The sequence below is a fragment of the Copadichromis virginalis genome, linkage group LG8 (genome assembly GCF_057382275.1).
Source record: "Copadichromis virginalis isolate Kocher_CV1m ecotype Utaka linkage group LG8, C_Virginalis_male_GT1.1, whole genome shotgun sequence".
NCBI lineage: Eukaryota > Metazoa > Chordata > Actinopteri > Cichliformes > Cichlidae > Copadichromis > Copadichromis virginalis.
The window spans coordinates 23503311-23523191 of NC_140625.1; the positions used below are offsets into that span (position 1 = coordinate 23503311).

A 19881-nucleotide genomic window follows, 5' to 3' on the forward strand; every position below is an offset into this window, starting at 1 on the left:
AAAATCATTAAACTTGTATTACTGGATACAAGGTTGTGATAGTTCACACAAACTAATCTAAAAATCTAAAAGTGACATGGAAAAAAAGGTTTTACTTAAGTAGAGCTTATCAATTCCAAAAAGATTAAAAAAAAGTTTGGGTGCTGTGGAAAATATGTATAATCTCACAAACTCATATTTTATGCACATAGGATTACAGAAAACATATCAAATGTCTCATGGAAAGTAGTAGCTCATTTTGATTCCGTTGGCAGTTGCCAATAAAAGGCTTAAAAACTAAGTGGGATTAAGAGGAAACTGTTGGAGGAATGCTTTGCAACTAATTAGGGTTGTTGGCAACAGGTCTCTAACATGACTGGGTATTTAAAAAAAAAAAAGCTTTACAGAGAGTTTCTCAGAATTAGAGGTGGACAGATGTTCACTGTTCTTCAAAAAACAAAATGTGGAGCACGTTCAGAATAATGCTCCTCAGTGCAAAATTGTGAAGACTTTAAATATCTCCTGATCTGAAGTGCAAAATATCATTCAGATTCAGAAAATCTGGAGAAATCTCTGTGCGCATCAGACGAGGCTAAAAATCAGTATTGGATGTCTGTACTGTTCAAGTCTATATGCAACAATAAATTAAAAACAGGGATGATTCTGTCATGCAAATCACTGCATGGGCTCAGGAACAGATGCAGGTTGGAGTCCTCACAAAGCTCATTTTAAATGGACTAAAGTGAAGTAGAAAACTGTTAATATTATTTCTGGTTTGTTAATAATGCTCAGTTCAAAAACCTGCATCTGTGATGGTATGGGGGTGCGTTAGTGCCCATGGAACTGGCATCTTACACATCTAGAAAGGCATCATCAGTGCTGAAAGGCTTATACAGATTTAAGAGTAACATATCCAGATGTCTGTTCCAGGGAAAGCTTTCCATCTTTCAGTATGACAATGCTAAAATGCATACTGCAGCCATAACAACAGCACAACTTCATAGTAGAAGAGTCAGAGAGCTGAACTTTACTGTCTCATTTTAAACGTGTGATGTTTTCTTTGTTCTGTTGTGAATAAAATATGGATTTATGAGTTTTTACAAACGGTATTTTGTTTTTATTTACATTTTACTGAGCGTCCCAAATGTTTGTAATAATACTTTTTGTAATAATTTTACTCTTTAGTCACAAAGATCATTTTAGGCTTTGTGATTTTCAAACACAAACTAAACTGAAACAAATACACTGATTCTGTAAACTAAGGAGCTATGGAGGAGTCAGGCAGGAGAAAAGGGGAAAACCACAGAGAAGATTCATGGATGTAGTGAAGAAGGACGTGCACAGTGTTACAGACGAGTGACAGGGTGAGATGGAGGCTTACGATCCACTGCAGCGACACCTAAAGGCAGCAGCCGCAAGAAGAAGAAGTCTGTTTGTGTATCTTTGCACTCCTTGATCCTCTCTTTGCTTTCCCACCAACTCAATCGGCTCCCTTCCCTGAGGCCCAAATCTACACCCTCTTCCTCCCCACTTTCAATCTGCCTGCCACATTAAGTGCTTTAAACCAGCTGTTTTAAACCAGCTAGTCTTAAGTGAAAGTGGATTATTAAGCCTTCCTTAAATAAAACACGTAAAGGTGCAGAATCTGTTTTTCGTCTGATATGGAGGAAAAGCCGCAGGCTCACAGAAAGAAGTCCCAAGTGATTATTTCAGGACTGTCACAATGGAGCTGTTAATGTTTGATTTCTAATGTTACAGAGCAAGACAGTCAAAAGAGAGCAAAAAAACGATTTTGAGATGTGGGAGCATTTAGGAAGTTTTACTATAAGTGCCTGAATGAAAATGAAGTGAAACAGGTAGATATTCAAAAAAGGGATGGACATGGCCTTAGTTCTATGTGACAGCAGTCACTGCAGATGCTGAAGGGTGAGGATTGGTGCTTTTCTATTCAGCCGCCCAACTCTTTATTTATCAGCGCCCCATTGCCATTTGTGTTCAAGAGAAAATGCAAATGATTCCTGAAAGATGAGATTATTTTGTAATTTTAGAGCCAAAATTATATATAAAAAAGGGGTCCTTTAGAGCTGTAGAAACCTGGGTGATAAATGGTTAATTAAGAGAGCTTGTAGACTCCATCAGAGGGGGAATGTGTAAAGGCCTGACTGGGATTGGCTCTGTCAGAGGTCTCGCACTTTTTCCATGTTAAATTCAGAATTACATTATATTACTCTCACATATAAAATCTTAAATTTGGGACAGTCATATGTCAAAGACCCCAAAGTACTTTATTATTCTAACAAAGCACTTCACTGTCAGACTGCAGGGTAAAAGCAGAATGGGAGGCAGAGCCTTCAGCTATGAGGCTTTTCTACTATGGCACAAACTCCCAGGTTGGATTTGGGAAAGACTTTTAGTTCTGTGGGTTCAGCCCACTGCAGGACTTCTTTTCTTTCATGTAGCTGCAGAAGAACATTGTTTATTAAAGCAGCACTGATACTGCTGAGACATGCAGTGAGTTCTGGCATTCACATGACTCACATAAATGTGTCACAGAAGCCACTGAGTTTGCCGTTTTTCCTCACATGCTCCGGGTGCAGCTGAAGTCATGAATAACTTTCTCCATAAAGTTTGAGCATCTTCCACACGATGAACGATCACTGGATTAAATAAACACCACTGTGAGGAGATGTGCTTCAATTGTGTGTAGTTTTATTCCAGCTTACAGAGGTCAGAGTTGACACGGTGAAGGGATCCAGCTGTCAAACATCTCAGATAAATCACAGAGACAGATCACACATTTACCTCTTTTCTGGCAGAAGAGGGCAGCAGCCTCCACTGAACAACCTCACTAGACTTTACTCATGCATAGAGGAACCTTTTCTCTTTTTTTAAGGTTTCACAGTTAAGCCATTAATGCCTTCAGTGTTGCTTCTCTCCTACCACTTTGTAAAAAGGCACAGACTGTAAGAAGGTTTGGGAGACCCCATTTTCCAACATTGAGACAGAAACAATGGAAGCAGCTACAGGAGAGCCACACTCCGACAAAAAAGCGAACAGATTTATTCTGACGTGCTGTTCCTGAGAGTAGATCATTTGGTTTCTCAGCAGGAATCCAGACTGTTGTGATTAGAGTAAGAATTAAGTGACAGCATTGATCAAAAGTCCCACAGCAAACATCCAAAGACAAGCACCAGTTTGAAAATGTAATGAAAAAAAAAAAGGAACAAAGAAGCATTTCATTGTGATTAATAATCACAGACTTAGGTCACGATATCGAAACACATGAATTGAGTCTTGTGCGTCGAATAGAAAACTCTCAGAGGCCTTTGTTGAAGTAGACGTGTCGTATGCTGTCCCCATATTGAGACCTGATGGAGTCTCTCAGCTCAGGCTCCAGCTTCGAAACAGCCATAGAGCTGCAGGAGGAGGAAGAGAGGACAGAAAGGAAAAGAGGAGCACAGTCAAAGGTTTGTTTGCATATCAAGGCAAAACAAAGTGTTGTAGTCAATGCTAATGAAAGTGTAGAGGACAACACACATTTTTGTCAGTAAAAAAAAAAAAAAATCTACTCGGGTAATTAGGAAAGCAAATTATTATTTGACATGTACTTAATATTCATTGTTATAACGTTGTTATTACAGCTCTTCAAGGCCTCAGTAAAGAGTTATAAATGAGTTTTACAATACAGGATGCAAAATACATTTTAAAATGAGCAACATATTAAAGTAAAAAAGTTGCACTATTCTACTGTAAGTTTATAAAATCTCGGCAGGTTTTATTAAAGATAACTAGACATGTGCCGGTCTTTAGCACCGTGTGTGAACACTTTACTTCCTGAACCTTAAGGACGAAAGAACAGGCGATTTTAGGTTTATTCTCTCGCTGAATCGTTCGAGTTCTGGCTTAATCTCAACATAAAGAAAAGTGAGTCTTATGCCCCCCAAATTTTTAAAATAAGAACTGCATTTTACTTTTTTTCTCTTTAGTGTAAACTTACATTAAACATGGACAACATTTCATATAGACAGCAGTGTGCATGCTTTTACTCGTGCAAAAGCTTAAAAAGAGAGTGAACGTAAAGGTGGAAGCCAGTTTATGAGCTAAGGCCCAGTTTAACATGACTGTGAACCGTGCACAGCTGCTCCAGTAGAAAATATAGAATTGGTCAAGTAGAGAATAGATACTCTTTAAAGTTGAAATACTTCCAATGGGGGGAAAAACATGCTCTCCAAACTTAAAATCCATGAGAAAGTTTTGTGTTTTTACCCTAAACACCAGCTAAACCATAAGTCACAGTGAACATCTGGAAAGCAGTTGTTAAGCGTCTTCATTCCACGCTCGCTGGTGCTGCGTTTTAATTCCACTCACCTCACTGACATTTCATTTTTTAGCTTTGCCTTCAGAGAACAATGAGTTATGGACTACTGATCTGATTGTAGACCATTAGAAGCACCTGTTAACCGCACACTCATCAATAATATTTTTCTTTTATAAGCATTTTATATTTTTATGAAACAAGAGCAGCGGAGAGAGATGAGAATTAAACAAAGGGAACGGCATGTGGTACGCATCCTCACCATTTTACTATCGGGTCACTCCCAAACCTAAAATTTAAGGCGGTAAGTCCAGACCTGGGCTGCACAATCAGACTAAACCAACATTTAAATCAATGATCATAAGTTCCCAAGCGGGCTTACATTATAATTTATATTTATAATTTGCTGGTAAGATGGAAATAAACTTGTAAAAATATGATTTGCCACATTTTATATGAGTCTTTCAAAACAAACTAACATACAGATAAGCTGCATCCTTATTTGAAAATCTAACTTCAGTTGAAATTGTTTCCCAAAAGTTAATTTTCTCTGTGAGTTTTAAACTGGATCTGAAGACTGAGATGATGAAATATGTCTGAGCGAGCTTGAGTGAACAACACGTTTGAAAGCTGATTAGAGGCCAAGACACTGCAGCAGGATTTATTGTAACTCCAGGAATTCCAGCATCGCAAATTAATCCACCAGCTGCACTAACACGGACATCTTTTATCGGACCAAAGCCACAAGACTTGAAAACCTGAGCTTTCTGCTTTGGATTTTTAAAATCTAGTCGATTAGTGTGGACTAGTTTCTGTAGCAGAAGCTGATTGTGTGAAACAGCTACAACTTAACTTAGACACAGGTCTTGATAACCTGCTTCCTCCTATAGAGAAGGTTCTACAAAAACTCTTATATTTATTATTTATTCCTAAGTTTTGTCACACAGCACACTGTTTTACTTTGATTTTTGTCAATTCAAACATATGTGAGAGAGAGCATACCATCTGAAGCTGAAGACAACGTGTCTTAAAGTGTTTTAAGGGCTATTCTGAGGCAACTCTAATGAACTCTTTTGATTACAAATACTATATTTCTACAGTACGGAAACCAACTCCACTCCTCCCTTCATCTAGAACTTCTCTGAACACTTTTCAGATGAGTTGAAGATCAAAAATTTGAGTTGAGCTTCAAAAACAGAACCAACCAATGAGCAACTGCGCTGTAATCCTCCATCTTTTATATACAGTCAATGTTTATTTAAACAAAGGACTTTCTTTTTCCCTATTAATGTAATTGTGTGCAGTCCTATGAAAACTAAATACACCCTTACTGTTTCCACAGAAATTAAGAGAGTACGTAACAGCCAGGAGCTGCTAATCGTCAGCAGGTGTGGGAACCTCTATAAAAACAGAGGTTTTGGCAGTTTGCTGTTCTGGAACATTTGCCACAGTCCCAGCAAATTCATCCCAAAGTCAGTTTGTGCTCAAACAATCTGCAAAAACCCAAAAGCTACATCACTGACTCTGCAGGCCTCAGTACAAAGAAAAAGACTGAACATGAAGGGCTTGTTTCTAAAGGTTGCCAGGAGAAAGCCCTTTCTCTCCAAAAGGAACGTGACAGCACAGCTTACTGTGAGCACGGCGGTGGAAGGCTGATGATGTGGGTTTATTTTGGAGCCACATGATCTCTACATCTTGTAGTCATTAAGTTAACCGTGAATTCCTGAAGTATCCTCAAGTCAAATGTGAGGTCTGAGGCTAAAGCTTGGCTGAAACTCTGTCACGTCACAGGACAACGATCTTAAGCGCAACAGGCGGATAAAGAAAACAATTGAGGTGTTGCAATGGCCCAAAGTCCAGACCTCAACCTCATTTAAGAGAATAAATGAATGCTCGCAAACTTCAACAAACTGTAAAGAAGAGTGGGTCACAATTCCTCCACAATGACCACCAAAGCACAGAGAAAATGTACATAAATACACATGTCAAGAAACCAGGCTGACTAAAGCTAATTATTTCTTGATGCTCCTTAAAGTCCACAAACTTGTGTGAAAGTAAAGAAACAGTTTCATTACCATCTCTGAGGGAACAGGGAGCAGGCAGCCGGCACCATGAAGATCAAACTTTGGGAAAAAAGGACAAAAGTTACCACTGAAATACTCCAGAGGACATTATAGTACACCTGACCCTGTAAACTCTCTGTACTTACAACCCTCCCACCAGCATCACTTGAATTGGTCCATGGAGAAATGTGATTCTCTGTAAAAAGCGAGAAAAGCACAATGAGGACAAATGCACACATTTAGCAGGAGAACGGTAATGAAGACGAACATCATACCTGCATGAACTTGTATTTTTCCAGCCTTTGCATGATGATGGGGAGGACAACTGACAAAAGGAGAAGAACAAGAACATTAAGTGAAGAAGAGAGAGAGGATTTACCACATCTTCATGACATAACTTTCTCCTAAACACTTCTTTGCGTACTCATTGCTGGTGCGGCCATGGTAACCCGAGAAATGACCACCTGAGCGATGCCTTTTACTGCTGCTTTCTGCAAACAGAAAAAATGGAGACAATTTAAGAAAAAATAAACACATTACAAAGTGCCTTGAAGTGCCTTAAAGTGTGTCCGGACCGTAGAGTGGCCCAGTTTGTTGCCATTTTCATCTGTGACGGCGATGCCATTCAGAATTTCCCTAAAAAACAGAGAAAATGAAGATGAAAAGACTAAAAACAAAGAAAAAGGAAACTGAACATGAATAAGTGTTTCTCTTAGAGATAAGAGGGGAATGTGTTTATTGTGTTGTTTTACTCATTTATTTTGGATTTATTTTATAGCTTTATTGTTTTGTCTTGCTCTGTACTTTAACAATATACAGTATCAAGTACTGCACAGTTCACAGTAAACACTCTTTTATTGGGTCGCTATTCTGACTTCACTTCATCTTAAACCTTCAATACTGAAAAAAACAAAACAAAAAGAAGTGTAATAATCTGTAACGAGAGAGGATCTGTACTAAAGGCCCCAGACCCTTCCCTGTGTCTCATTCACCTTCAGTCTCTCCCCACTTTCTTAATAAATGCCCCAAAGCACCAAAATTAAGCTTTAAAAGGATGAAAAGTGCTCTCTCCAAATCACGAATGTTACAAGCATCAAACTGGAGAACAAAATTGTGAAAATGAGCCAGCTCCTGTTTTTCTACCCGTGGAATGCAACGATCTCTGCTGAGATTTCCAGAAAAAAAACTAAACAAAAAACATTAAGAGTGTGTAGAGTAACATTAAAAGTATAGATTTCTTGTTTTTGCAAACACAGAAACTTATAAGCAGCTCAGAGATTACACAGATGCACACAGAAATCAAGGTAAGCTAGTTAAAGATGTTAACTTTATGATATTTCAGCAAAATGCTAATATCTTGAACTACGACTGCTGCGTCTGTTGTGCCAACTCTACACAAACACATACAGAAGTCCTAACCATCCCAGTTTAGCAAGTAAATATGCCAACTTTAAATAATTTGTGCAACTGGTTTGGCAGGTAGTTAATTATTGCATAATGGCCATTCAAAGTAAAAGTTAAAAATAAGCTTTAAGGCGACGTGATGTTCCGAGAAACAAACACATTTACTGAAGTTAAAGCTGGAATTTTCTTTGCGTTTACGAGCCTTAATTAATCCTAAAAACTCAAAATCTCTGAAATTTAAACCACAAATTTAAGGAGAAAAAGCCAAATCTGCTTTGAATTTAATTTAACAAATGATATGACTTCACTTTGTGAGGGTGGATCATCAAACTGCAGGCAGATGGTAAACAATGACAGCACACATTAGTAAGAAGGTGCGACAGTAAATGACACCATCGGTACGCTGGAAAATCTTTCTTCTGATAATCTGGTGATTCAAAGTTAAAATAACAAGTATTTCCTTATTGCTTTAATTCCGGCACAAATAATTATTTAATTACACAATGGCTATAACATCTGCTAGTTGTTACTTTAAACCCTATTTTTCTTCTACTTTTTTTTTTTAAATCTGTGTCATTAGTGCCAAGGCTTTCTACTAAATCTGTTCTTTCCTTCTTATTTTAACTTCAATGGCCCAAATATGCCGTGATATAAAACAAAAGGGTGGAGACAGCTAAATTTCTGACTTCCCAGGGACCCTTGGTAGATAAAAAAGGTCTACCAAACTGAATAAATATAGTCGTGCTGCAAGCATGGACATGTGAACCAAATTTAATGAGATTCAGTGAAATAGTTGTTGAGATCACTGAGATAATTAGGATTCTGGTTGAGTATTGGTGCACTTAACCTTCCATCAAGAAGATGTTGAAATATAAAGTAGAAGTTTGTTTGAAAACGATGCTGGTGGAGCTAAAGGAAAACACGCAAAGACCGAAGGCTTCATCATCTGGAAACCATGAACATCTGTGCAAAATTTCACGGCAAATCATCAAATAGCTGTTGAAATATTTCAGCATGTACCAACTGACCTACATTACCATCCCCTGAGCCATAGCTAAAAGAGATTTACACATCACGCCACTATTTTAAGATCAGTAATTCTCCAGAACACCTTCTCTCAGGATCTAACACAGCAAACACTGCTCTGTGGTTGAGTATCCTCAGGAAGCCTGCCCTTACAGAGTCGCTGTGTTTCAGCAGACATGGCCAAAAAAAACCCTTCAGTTCAAAGAAAAACGCAGGAGGACTCACTGCTGCCTCATCATGGGAATGTTAACACAGTTGGCAGCTGCCACAGCTACAAAAGGGACCCAGCGAGCCACGAGAGGAGGAGCTTTCTGTGGGAAAAAGCAGAGAAAAGTCATCATGAATATCATTGTAATACCTGTAAAGATCTGTGCAGCTGTGACTGGGTTAAAGGGACATTTTCAGCTTTTGTTCCTGTTGGTTTTTGTTCACCAACAGCAACAGGATATATATGACAGAAACCAAGAAAAAGCATAACAGGTCTGACCCAAACTATTATTTATAAGTTGGTTTGGCCACGATTTTAAACATAGGGCATAAAAGTGATCGCATCCAGATAAGTTTGACAACAAAACACTTCTTAAAAACAGTCAGCGCTGTATGAGTTCCTGCGTGCAGCATTTGTACCTTTGTGTAGAGGTTCAGTCCGACCGCTGTTGCTAAAGCTGTGCTGGTCGCTGTAACGTAGGCTACTCCAATCTGTCTGAGAGACACAACAAAGGCATCGAACAGCAGCTGCTATTAGAAAACTGTTTTTTTTTTTTTATATTTACATAAATAGGCATATAAAATAGCCAGCATTCAGTATGTGGAGCTCTCACACGTTTTGTTTTGCATCCAGATAAAATTAAGGTGTGTTTAAATGCACCCATGTTTATATTTATCCAAATACTGCAAGTGTGCATTTGGTTAAGCTTCCACTACATGCCATTTTTATGATACACTGTGAAAGGGGTCATTTCCTGCTTTGTGCTACAGGTTGGAAAGGATAACTCTAGAAAATATCTCCCATAATTGTCCAAAGTTTATGTGTGAAAACTGCTTTACAGGTGCATGGCATAATATCCACCAGCACACACCATGCACCTGATGGCTGGATATGAAGAAAGCTACCTGTAAATCAATCCAAGAAGACAGGATCAAATCAGTTTGTTGTGCAGACCACTTTGGAAGGAAGTTTGAAACAATTATTACCGATAAGGTAAAAGTATCTGACGAGAAGTCTTTCCCGGGAATGGAAAGTGGCAGTGAAACTTGCTACTGCTCTTTTTACCTCTACTGATGCCCTCAAAAATTTCTAGTTGCTCGCTGATGCTGTGAGAGTTCACTGCATTCTTATCTGGAGGATGTGAAATGACAAATTTAAAGTCTTAAGAGCGCTTACTTGGGAGTGATGGGGGAGGCAGCGTTGCGGTTGGTGTAGTTGACTAAAGCGTTGAAGGACTGATTTACCCACTGCCAGAACACCACAGCAGGAACTGTCCTAGAAACAGACATGAATTATGAAACCTGTAGAACTTCCTCTGCAAGAAAGTAGGATGTGGTAAAATGCAGCTCTGCCTGTTCGCTCTTCTCTACCTGTAGAACTGCAGCATGAAGCCGGTGATGGCCATGCCTCCGGGTACCTGGAATGACATGCGGCCGATGAGGTTCATGCGGTCTCCTGTGTCTGGGTGAAAAGCTGAGTCGTAGAGCTTCTTAGCGTAGTAGAGCTGCTCTGCTGTGGTGCCGGGAGGGATGGATCCCGCTCTGCAAAGCAGCAAAAAAACACACTCAATGACGCTGGCGGAGCCTTTCGTAACTACAACACAGATTTATAATAAAATCTGCAGAAGCACGGTTACATCACAGAGAACAGGGTATGAAGCAAAACGTTGAAGGTAAAATGGGAATTTCTACGATTTTGCCACAGACGTGACAGGTGGTTTCCTTCTTTACTTAAACTACTCTTCTGCCGTTAGTTTTGTGTTCTGCATGTGAATTGCAATTATTTGATTGCAGAATGCTCTTTTTTTTCAGGGTGAGTATTAGGACTGTCCTACTGTGGCTGTCTGCGGGGGGGGGTTTCAGGGTTTCCCCTCTATTCTGTGGAATAGAGGGGGAAACCCACTGGGAGAACATGCAAACTGCAAACAATCTTTCCATTTCCAGGTTTGAACCCAGGATAGAGCAAGCCAATGAGCCACTGTGCCCTGAATGTCTTTTATCAAAGGAAACTTGAGGATGGTCACATGACACGAGACATTTTAGAGCTTGTGCATTCATTATCTCACCTGCAGCTTTCTACTAAAGCTTTGGCCTCATCTAATCGCGAGTCAGGCAGGAGCGCTGTTCGGCAGTCGGTGATGTTGAAGAAATGTTTTAGTCTCCCCATGAACGTAGACTGATCCCATCGTGGTGCGTCAATGTCAAACGAGCTCAGAGCCATTGCGTCTGTTAAAATCCAGGTGCAGATTAATGCATCAAAAAGCCTCGCAGCTTGTGTTAGTGCGGGACGTCACTCAGCAGCTGCAGTCAGATCCTGAGGAAAAGAGGAAGAAAGACATTATTACAGGACAATCAAAGAGTTGGTGAATAGTTAATGCATGCTCTTGTCCTCCTTTGAGCTGATGTAACATTAACAGATTTTTGTTTTTTTAGCTCAGCGGCTCAGAGACACTAGTTTTCTTTACCTTTGAACCCAACGTCCCACATGCAAAGGTGTATGTTTATAAAGCTGAGACACAACACAAAACTTATTTGGATAATTAACATCCAAACAGTCTCTTCGGTTTCCCTAATCTAAGAATTTCATAACACTCCCTTGGGTTTGAAAATACATGTATCCATGACAAATCTGAAAAGCTGTGAGCTTTACTTTAGTTTCTAGTACCAGTCCAACGCTTCATTCCATTGTGGTTCTGGATGTAAGGAGTCCATGCGAACACGTAATCACCCTTTTAGCCTTTCTGCTTCCATAATGAAGGATTGACTGGACTCATGGGGTCACTTAATTAAATTTGCGAGAGCTTTGACAGTGATGTCAGTGTCTAGAGCACCAAACCTACAACAGCAGAGTGAACCCAGACAGCTGTTTGTTATATCAGCGTACATGCTGAATTTGATGCTCATGACGGTGATGTTTAAGAGAAGAAAACTGAGCAAATGTGCAAGATACAAAAACAGCTATTTTAATATTATTGATTGATTCATTGATAAGTTTTACAAGCCATCATTTCTTACAACAAATGAAGCAGATCACACATCCGGAGTTAATTCAAAGCCTTGAGTTTGTATTTGATAGCTTTTAACTGTAATTTTAAATATAAGGTCCAAAGGAATGCAAGTGCAAGTGAGAGAGACTTTCATTAGACTAAAAGAAATAAATAAATAAACCCATCCGAGAGACAGCAAAAACTTCAGGAGTGGCCAAATCAAAGAATCTGGTATATTTATAAGAAGGAATGAGACGGCCAGCTCAGCAACACCAAAAGGCAAGTCAAAGTCTACCTAGATCACCTTGAAGGTGCAAGCTACTGGTTACACTGGTCTAGAAGTCCAGAATAGACTGTGCCAGAAAGCATCTAAAAGAGCCTGCATAGTTATGAAAAAAAAATTAAAAAACTGAAAATACTAATCAAGGTAGACGAGAATGATGGGAAGAGAAAAGTATGAAGAAGAAGAGAAACGGCTCATGATCTGAAGTGTAAATGGTGGAAGCGATGTTATGGCATGGACATGTATGGCTACCAGTGCAACCGGGTCACTGGTGTTTATTGATGACGTGACTGCTGATAAAAGTAGCAGGATGAACTCTGAAGCATGCATTACTCTCTGCTCAGATTCAGCCAAACTATTGGAACGGGCTTGCAAATAGATAATCACCCAAAGAACTGCAACAACATTCCTTTGCCTTGAGTTTCTCAAAGCAAAGAAATGAGATATCCTTTAACAGCTTTACCAGAGCAGCCTTTTCATTTATTAAACCAGAAAGGTACAAAGACCCAGAAAAGATCCTTGACTTCAAGCTGAAAGTCTGCACTTCAGTCACAGCTAAACTACTAAAATTGTATCTTTATCCAACAAATTACTGACCTGACAGTATAAAATGCTTTAAGTGCAAAGAATAAAACCTGTGATATAAATGTGGTTTGTATTGTACAAAGGGATTTCAGAGCTCAGCAACTTGCCTTCCTCATAAAATTATGGTGGTTATAGCCACAAAAGTAACATATTTAAATACTTTGCTCCACATCTCCTAGAGGAAACGGTGCCCATGTTGGCATTAAACACTGGTAAACATACTAACTTTCGTCTGTTCAGCATCATTCCTGCAACCCCTGCTGCGATATCGTTGCTCTGACTATCCTGTAGCTTTGTAGCTCAGGCTCTCTAAAGTTAGGCTGTTGGAAACATCTGCTCTTGGGTTTAAACCAAACACAAACTGCCTAAAAACCCTCAAAGCCCAAACGTCTACTAGAAATCATCAACCACCTCCTGTTAATGGGTCCTCGGGTAGTGATTTTGAGTTTTTTGCAACTGCACCATTGTGCTTGCTTTGAAGCAACCGGGGGATCCAAAACGTGCTGACTACAGCTCAGCCTATCCAAATGTCCCACAGTTCATCTCCATTAGGCACTTACTGTAAGTTTTAGGTAAGTTTTGAAACAGGTGAAATGTAAGGGCGAGGAGAAGAGGATATCAGCGGTCTCTGAAGGTTCAGCCTGGTTGGAACTGGATTATTTCTGAAGCTGTTTGTTTACAAAATAGGTCAAAGGTCTGTGGAACATGGTCGAGAATAAGTCAACGTAGATCCTATTACCAGGACATATAAATAATAATATTAAAGAACATATGTAGGACTGCATCTGAAAAAAATTATTACACCTTCATAACTCTTTATTTTGTTTGATTAAAGATTCAGTTTACAGTTAATTTAAAACAGAGAGAACAACAAATCTTCACATTTAAAAGCTAAAACTAGAAAAGACTGAACTTTTTTTCATGACAAATTATTAAACACTTAAAAAAAAGTGATGAGGACAAAAAGCCTTAGCAGCAGAGCACGTATCCCGAAACTCTTGATGTAGTGCTTTAACTACATTTTTAAACAACTTATCAAGCCTTTATCAAATATTTCCACCTGGACCAAACCAAATAATGAAACTGTCACCTGTAGTGAAGGTCAGCAGGGTGCTAATCAATTTGGCCACGGTCACGAAGAACATGATTGATTTGTTCATTGATAAATCAATAGGGAGGCTGACTGATTATATTGTGAATAATAATAATAATGGATTGCATTTATATAGTGCTTTTCAGGGCCCTTAAAGCGCTGTACAATTCCACTATTCATTCACTCTCACATTCACACACTGGTGGAGGCAAGCTACAGTTGTAGCCACAGACTGACAGAGGCGAGGCTGCCATATCGCGCCATCGGCCCCTCTGGCCATCACCAGTAGGCGGTAGGTAAAGTGTCTTGCCCAAGGACACAACGACCGAGACTGTCCGAGCCGGGGCTCGAACCGGCAACCTTCCAACCTGCCAACTCTTTGAGCCACGAATAAGACACAACATTGCAAGAAGACCTAAATGTTTGCTGCAGGGCAACAGCACAGCACAGATCCCATAAATTATTGATAAGAGGAGCAGTTACTTGGGTAAAACTGCAAGTATTGCACTTTAGTAATGCTCAATTACAAGTTCAACTCCCATAGATAAATCACTAAAAGTACTAAACCAAGCTAAATAATCCCTGACAGATATGATTATGTAATAAAATGATAATAAGCAATGTTTTGCTGTAAAGCAACATTTCACTGCTGTAGCTGGCTAAGACGAGGCTTGGTTAAAGTGGACCAACTATTGAAACAAATGAAATATTCACATATAAGGGGCTGGAACTGTGTGGGGTTTTTTGTTGTTGTTGTTTTGTTTGTATATTTTGAATGAAAAATCAGTGATTATTAGTGAAGTAGTAGAGTCAACTGATCGATCAACCAATGATTACTATTTCTTCATCCATATGGTGGAGTAAACGAAATAAGAGATGTAACGTGCAGAGTACTGCAGTACAGGTAGTTACTACTGCTGACTAGCAGAAGGTTGCCAAACTGGATCTGTAGGCCAGAGCCCTAGTAACATCTGGATAAGTAGTAGCACGTGGCTGCTAATGGTTGAAATGTTAAATTACTTACATGCAGTTTGCGGAGAAGAGAAATGTGTGGAGACCTGTGTGAAGACAACCGACCAGAGTGCTGTGAAAAGAGTGAAAACATGTCAGTTGGGGCTCACTGACTGATGCAACTCAGTCCTCGCGTTACCAGCTGGGTCTGACGGGGGGGACCCCCAGCAAAGCACGAGCCAAAACACCGACACACCGGCTGCTAACACCGCCCTTTGAAACCGAAAATATACCTGTGTATACACCTCCAACGGACCAGCAGAGCACGAACCTGCCAGGTGGTCAGCTCAACTCCCGTGCAGGCACAGTAAAAGAAAAAAAAAAATGCGCACGTGGCAGGTTGTCCTCCAATCAAAGGCTGGAGCAGATGGGGCAGATCCTTGCGTTTAAACCGGTGGAAACCGAACCTGATATTTGGCTGAAGACTAAAATTAAATCAGAAACTGGGGGGCGGTTCCAGATGTTGAATCAACCCCCTCCAGTTTACAGCTACTGTTAGTAGCTAGCTAATTACTTCGGTGACATTATATCCGGTTTGTTATGGTAAAAAGTAGTAAAAATGTATGTCCGTTGACTTATTTTAACATTATGGACAAGAAGAGTGCACAAAATGAGATTTCAAAGTGTACTGTCTAAAGACAATTAAACGTTTAGCAGGTAGCTAACTAAACTCGTCCACCTTAGTTTTGGGTTTAGCGATGCCTTCATGGTACTTTGTTTAAAACAAAATGTAAATAAGGAACACCCGTTTACACTGGTCTGCTGCGATAATGACCACTTAGTAACGAGCCGCTACAAGAACGAATAACACAGGGAAATAAATGTTAATGAACAGAATCCATACACTTCGATTACAAAAGAAAAGCGTATCCCCTCAAAACAGTATCAGAGTCGGCATTTTGTATTTTACCCATTTAAAAAAAATGTTTCATGAATGCAACACGACGCGGAATCTGTGCGTATCTCTGCGTCTGACGTCACTCCCCTTAGTAACCCTCGGCGGCGTCTCCAGGAGAGAAGGCAACAAGATGGTGAGTTTTAATTTATCGCAAACATTAGCGCATAACCTAACACAAACTTCCTCGAGTGCTCATACTTCTACACCTTATCGTCCATTTTTAGTTATATTAATTGTAATAAATTCCGTCACCACCAGGTTGACAAAGAAAAAAAATCGACTGCCTTGTTGCTTCGTTCAGTTATCAGGGGAGATTAGCTTAGCACGTTAGCTGTGTTTAGCTCCCATTTGCGTGCCGTTATCTAGCCCTGCCTGGGAAACAAATTAGCCGTAAGGATCAAGAAAGTCAAAGCACAAGATCTGACTTGCTGCTCAGAGGATCTGTTACCGTTAGACGAGTGCTTGTACATCATCAAAATCCATAGAGGGTGCTAGAAATGGCCTGTTGGTGGATGGAAAGAAGAGATGTGTTTTTGCAATGGTGGTTAGCTGCAGCAGTGCTCCCCCTGTCCCCCCGGAACAGTAACACCACGCTGCTGTTTTTAACTGCTTGTTGTAGGGATTGCTGTCCATCCTGCGCAAGCTAAAGAGCACACCAGACCAGGAGGTGAGGATACTGCTGCTGGGTCTGGACAACGGTGGGAAGACCACACTCCTTAAACAGTTGGCATCTGAGGACATCAGTCACATCACGCCCACGCAGGTAAGATACAAAGGATGTTTGTATACAAAGCGTAGTCGTGGAACTTTCATGCGTTTCACCTCCTCTTACTTATTTTATCTTCTTCCTGCAGGGATTCAACATTAAGAGCGTGCAGTCTCAGGGGTTTAAACTAAATGTCTGGGACATTGGAGGCCAGAGGAAGATCAGGCCGTACTGGAGGAACTACTTTGAAAACACAGATGTTCTGGTGAGGAGATGATGCACCAAATGAAGCAATATGACCTTAATTTCAGTAACATGCAACTCTTTCACAAACTAACAAAGAAAACTTTTTGTTTCAGATTTATGTAATTGACAGCGCTGACAGAAAGAGGTTTGAGGAAACGGGTCAGGTATGTAACTGTGTATAAGGGTTTGGGCTCCTCACCAAAGAAGTTTCAGTTTCCTACCAAATGAACTTTGATTAAAAAAAAAAGAATGGGACTATATATAGTTATAAGTGAATTATAAGTAATTAGGGTTATTCCATTTCAGATCTTTGTAGGTCTTCTGCTCAACCTTGTACCATTCTTCGTAACAGAAATGAAAAATAAAACCAAGTTTTGGAGTTTCCAGATGGTTCTCTAATTATGACTGAAAAAAATAGTTAAATATATGCATATTTAAAAATTTTGAACCTTCCTTTACCTACCGTTTTGAGAAGTACTGCCCTGGAGGAGTCTTATAATTCAACTTTAATTTTTAATGTACTAAGAAGTGTTAAAAATGTCAAAAAGGATTCTACATGCTTTATTTTACAGTATTGTGAAACTCAACTCTATACCAGTAAATGTCACTAGTTGTCTTTCACATGTTTTTACTGGTGTGTGTTCAAATATGGGACTTTACACAACTGTTTGAATTTTGTTTTTAATATTTTAATTACCCAGTACTGAGACATTTTTTTTAATGTATCTGTCCCAGATTATACATACTGGTTCATTTTATGGCAAGAAAGCCAATTATTTTATTTATTTTTTATTAAACAGCTGATTATTTCCCCCAAATCATTTGTAAATGATACCAATTCTATCCTAAAACTTTTAAATTAATAAGCAAGAAATACATTTTATTTATAGTTTTTTAATAATTACAGAAGCTGAGGATATAGTGTTTAAGGTGTTAGGCTATATAATATATATTTTATGTTAGAAATAGAGAAAACATGGATAATTCCATGTTTTGCTTCTGACTTTAAATGTGGCTAATGCGTTCACCTTACACATGAAAAATACCTGGTTTGATTCCGGGAGGAGACCCAAACCAGCCTCAGGATGTACAAGCTAGTGCAAGCCCCAAGCCCGGATAAATTGAAAGGTTGTGTCAGGAAGGCCATAAAACATAAAATCATAAAATCTGACCCAAATCAAATATCCAATATATCCATGTGGCAAACTCCTGGGAAATAAAGTAGCAGCTTAAAGGTCTTCTTCTTCTTAAGGATCTGAACCCTAGAGCTGTTTTACATTACAGTACAGTTGAAGTCCCTTCTGGTTGTGTAAGTGTGTGTCTGTCATGTTGTGTAGCTGACAGATGTGTGTGTCTGTGTGTGCGCTGCAGGAGCTGGCTGAGCTGCTGGATGAGGAGAAGCTGAGCGGTGTTCCTGTGCTGATCTTTGCAAACAAACAGGACCTCCTGACCGCCGCCCCAGCCTCCGAGATCGCAGAGGGTCTCAATCTGCACACCATCCGGGATCGCATGTGGCAGATCCAGTCCTGCTCCGCCCTCACTGGCGAGGGGATTCAGGTGAGCAGATGAACTGTGCTTCACCTTTGTTGCATTTAAAAATTATACATATATCTATATTTTCCTTCTCACCCCACTGCTTCCCCTAAATTTAATACAGGAGGGCATGAACTGGGTCTGCAAGAGCGTCAACTCTAAGAAAAAATAGCTTTGCTTGTAGTCTTCTACTAATCAGGAGGACCAGCAGCAGCAACAGCAGCAGCACACACGCATACACTGACACACATTGCACCCTCCTGAGCCTTAGTACAAGGGATATACCTGTGAATGTACACACACTACTAATCCAACATGGACTTGGAGTTTTTAACCCCTCTGCATTCCCGCATCGCTGATGTTTACTAATCTCAGCACATCTTTCTGTGCTGGCCTCTACAACGAGGAGGGGCGTTTGCCTTCAAAGGGGAACCCAAACCAGCATATCGACCCCTTCCACCCCTCCGCCGTCCACCCACGTCACCATCTCTGTCCAACCGCAGCCACCCATGCGCAGCCTGTCACAGCCTCAAACATTCCCATTAAACTGCTGTCTTTCACTGGAATTCCAACATGTTCTTTAAGCTCTTTCACACGCTGTCCTGGAAACCACCCCCCTCCCTCCATCTCACCCCTATGTCGTGACAGTTTTTGTTGTTTTTGGTTCTTCTTCATTCCACAAAAGGCTGTAACGCGCTTTTCCTGCTATGGCTCTGTTCAAAGTGACGTATATTTTTGTAATTGTCTTATTTATGGTGAAGTAGAGTGTAGAGCGCTTTTGAACAACAGCTCATGCAGCGTGTGTGTGTGTGTGTGCGTGTGTGTGATTTCAAGGATGTTTGAGAAACAGTCCAACTCCCCCCACTACAGATAAAATAATACTCTACATGTTAATATGTAAAAAGGAGGCTGAAATTAAATGGTTAAAGACATTTTTCGATCAACTGTAAATAGCTCAGCTCTGTGTTCATATGTTACGTTATGCACATGTTATAGAGTATTTGTTACCCTGCTGTAGTCTATAATGTTTGCATATCTAATGTATGCCTGCAGATCTGTAACAGAGGAATAGGTACTGTATGTCCCAGTGCATTTCTATGTGCAGGTAATTCGCTCCTTTTGATATTCTTGAATGTAATCTGTCCAGAGCTGAAGATACTGTATGTGAATAAAAACACGAGAAAAATGTTTCACAAGTCTTACATTTATTTAGTTTCTGGATGCAGTAACATACTTGGATACTGAAGACTTGGTCACATAAGCAGGTGGAGTCGTGTGCTTAATGACAACAACCACCCTCTGTGGAGAGGCCGCTGTGGGAGCTGATGGGTGGGGCGCAGAGCATTGTTTTCACTATCAAAATGTGGATTTGATCTAGCAGTACGATACCCTACTTGTATGGAACTGCAGCACACATTTGTCCCTCTTGTATGCTGGTATAAGCCTGCGTCACACAAGATTATTATACAGTGAGATAATAGGTGTGGAAAAAGCAAAGATTTTAGTTAACCAAAACAGAAATAACTAGACTTTTGTGGGGGGGAG

At 39.9% G+C, this 19881-nt stretch overlaps 2 protein-coding genes across 5 annotated transcripts; one reads left to right on the top strand and one right to left on the bottom strand.

Annotated features, from left to right (window-relative positions):
* Positions 1–2671: 2671 nt before the first annotated feature.
* On the bottom strand, positions 2672–16415 carry sfxn2 (sideroflexin 2). 4 transcript variants are annotated; one of them, XM_085466670.1, is made up of 13 exons: positions 16300–16415; positions 14967–15026; positions 11061–11308; positions 10366–10536; positions 10172–10270; positions 9415–9490; positions 9013–9098; positions 6933–6993; positions 6782–6848; positions 6633–6682; positions 6504–6553; positions 6370–6417; positions 2672–3395 (listed from the first exon to the last, which is right to left on the bottom strand). In XM_085466670.1, exons 3-13 carry the CDS (start codon positions 11213–11215, stop codon positions 3296–3298), a joined length of 963 nt encoding a protein of 320 aa, XP_085322796.1. In that variant the 5' UTR covers positions 11216–11308; positions 14967–15026; positions 16300–16415; the 3' UTR covers positions 2672–3295. The 4 variants fall into 4 exon arrangements, with proteins under 4 accessions (XP_085322796.1, XP_085322795.1, XP_085322793.1 ...); XM_085466669.1 differs by lacking the exon at positions 16300–16415 and adding an exon at positions 15225–15792; XM_085466667.1 differs by lacking the exon at positions 16300–16415 and adding an exon at positions 15187–15792.
* On the top strand, positions 15862–19526 carry arl3b (ADP ribosylation factor like GTPase 3b). The gene is made up of 6 exons (XM_085466672.1): positions 15862–15984; positions 16471–16614; positions 16706–16822; positions 16917–16967; positions 18175–18360; positions 18461–19526. Exons 1-6 carry the CDS (start codon positions 15877–15879, stop codon positions 18506–18508), a joined length of 654 nt encoding a protein of 217 aa, XP_085322798.1. The 5' UTR covers positions 15862–15876; the 3' UTR covers positions 18509–19526.
* The last annotated feature ends 355 nt before the right edge of the window (positions 19527–19881 follow it).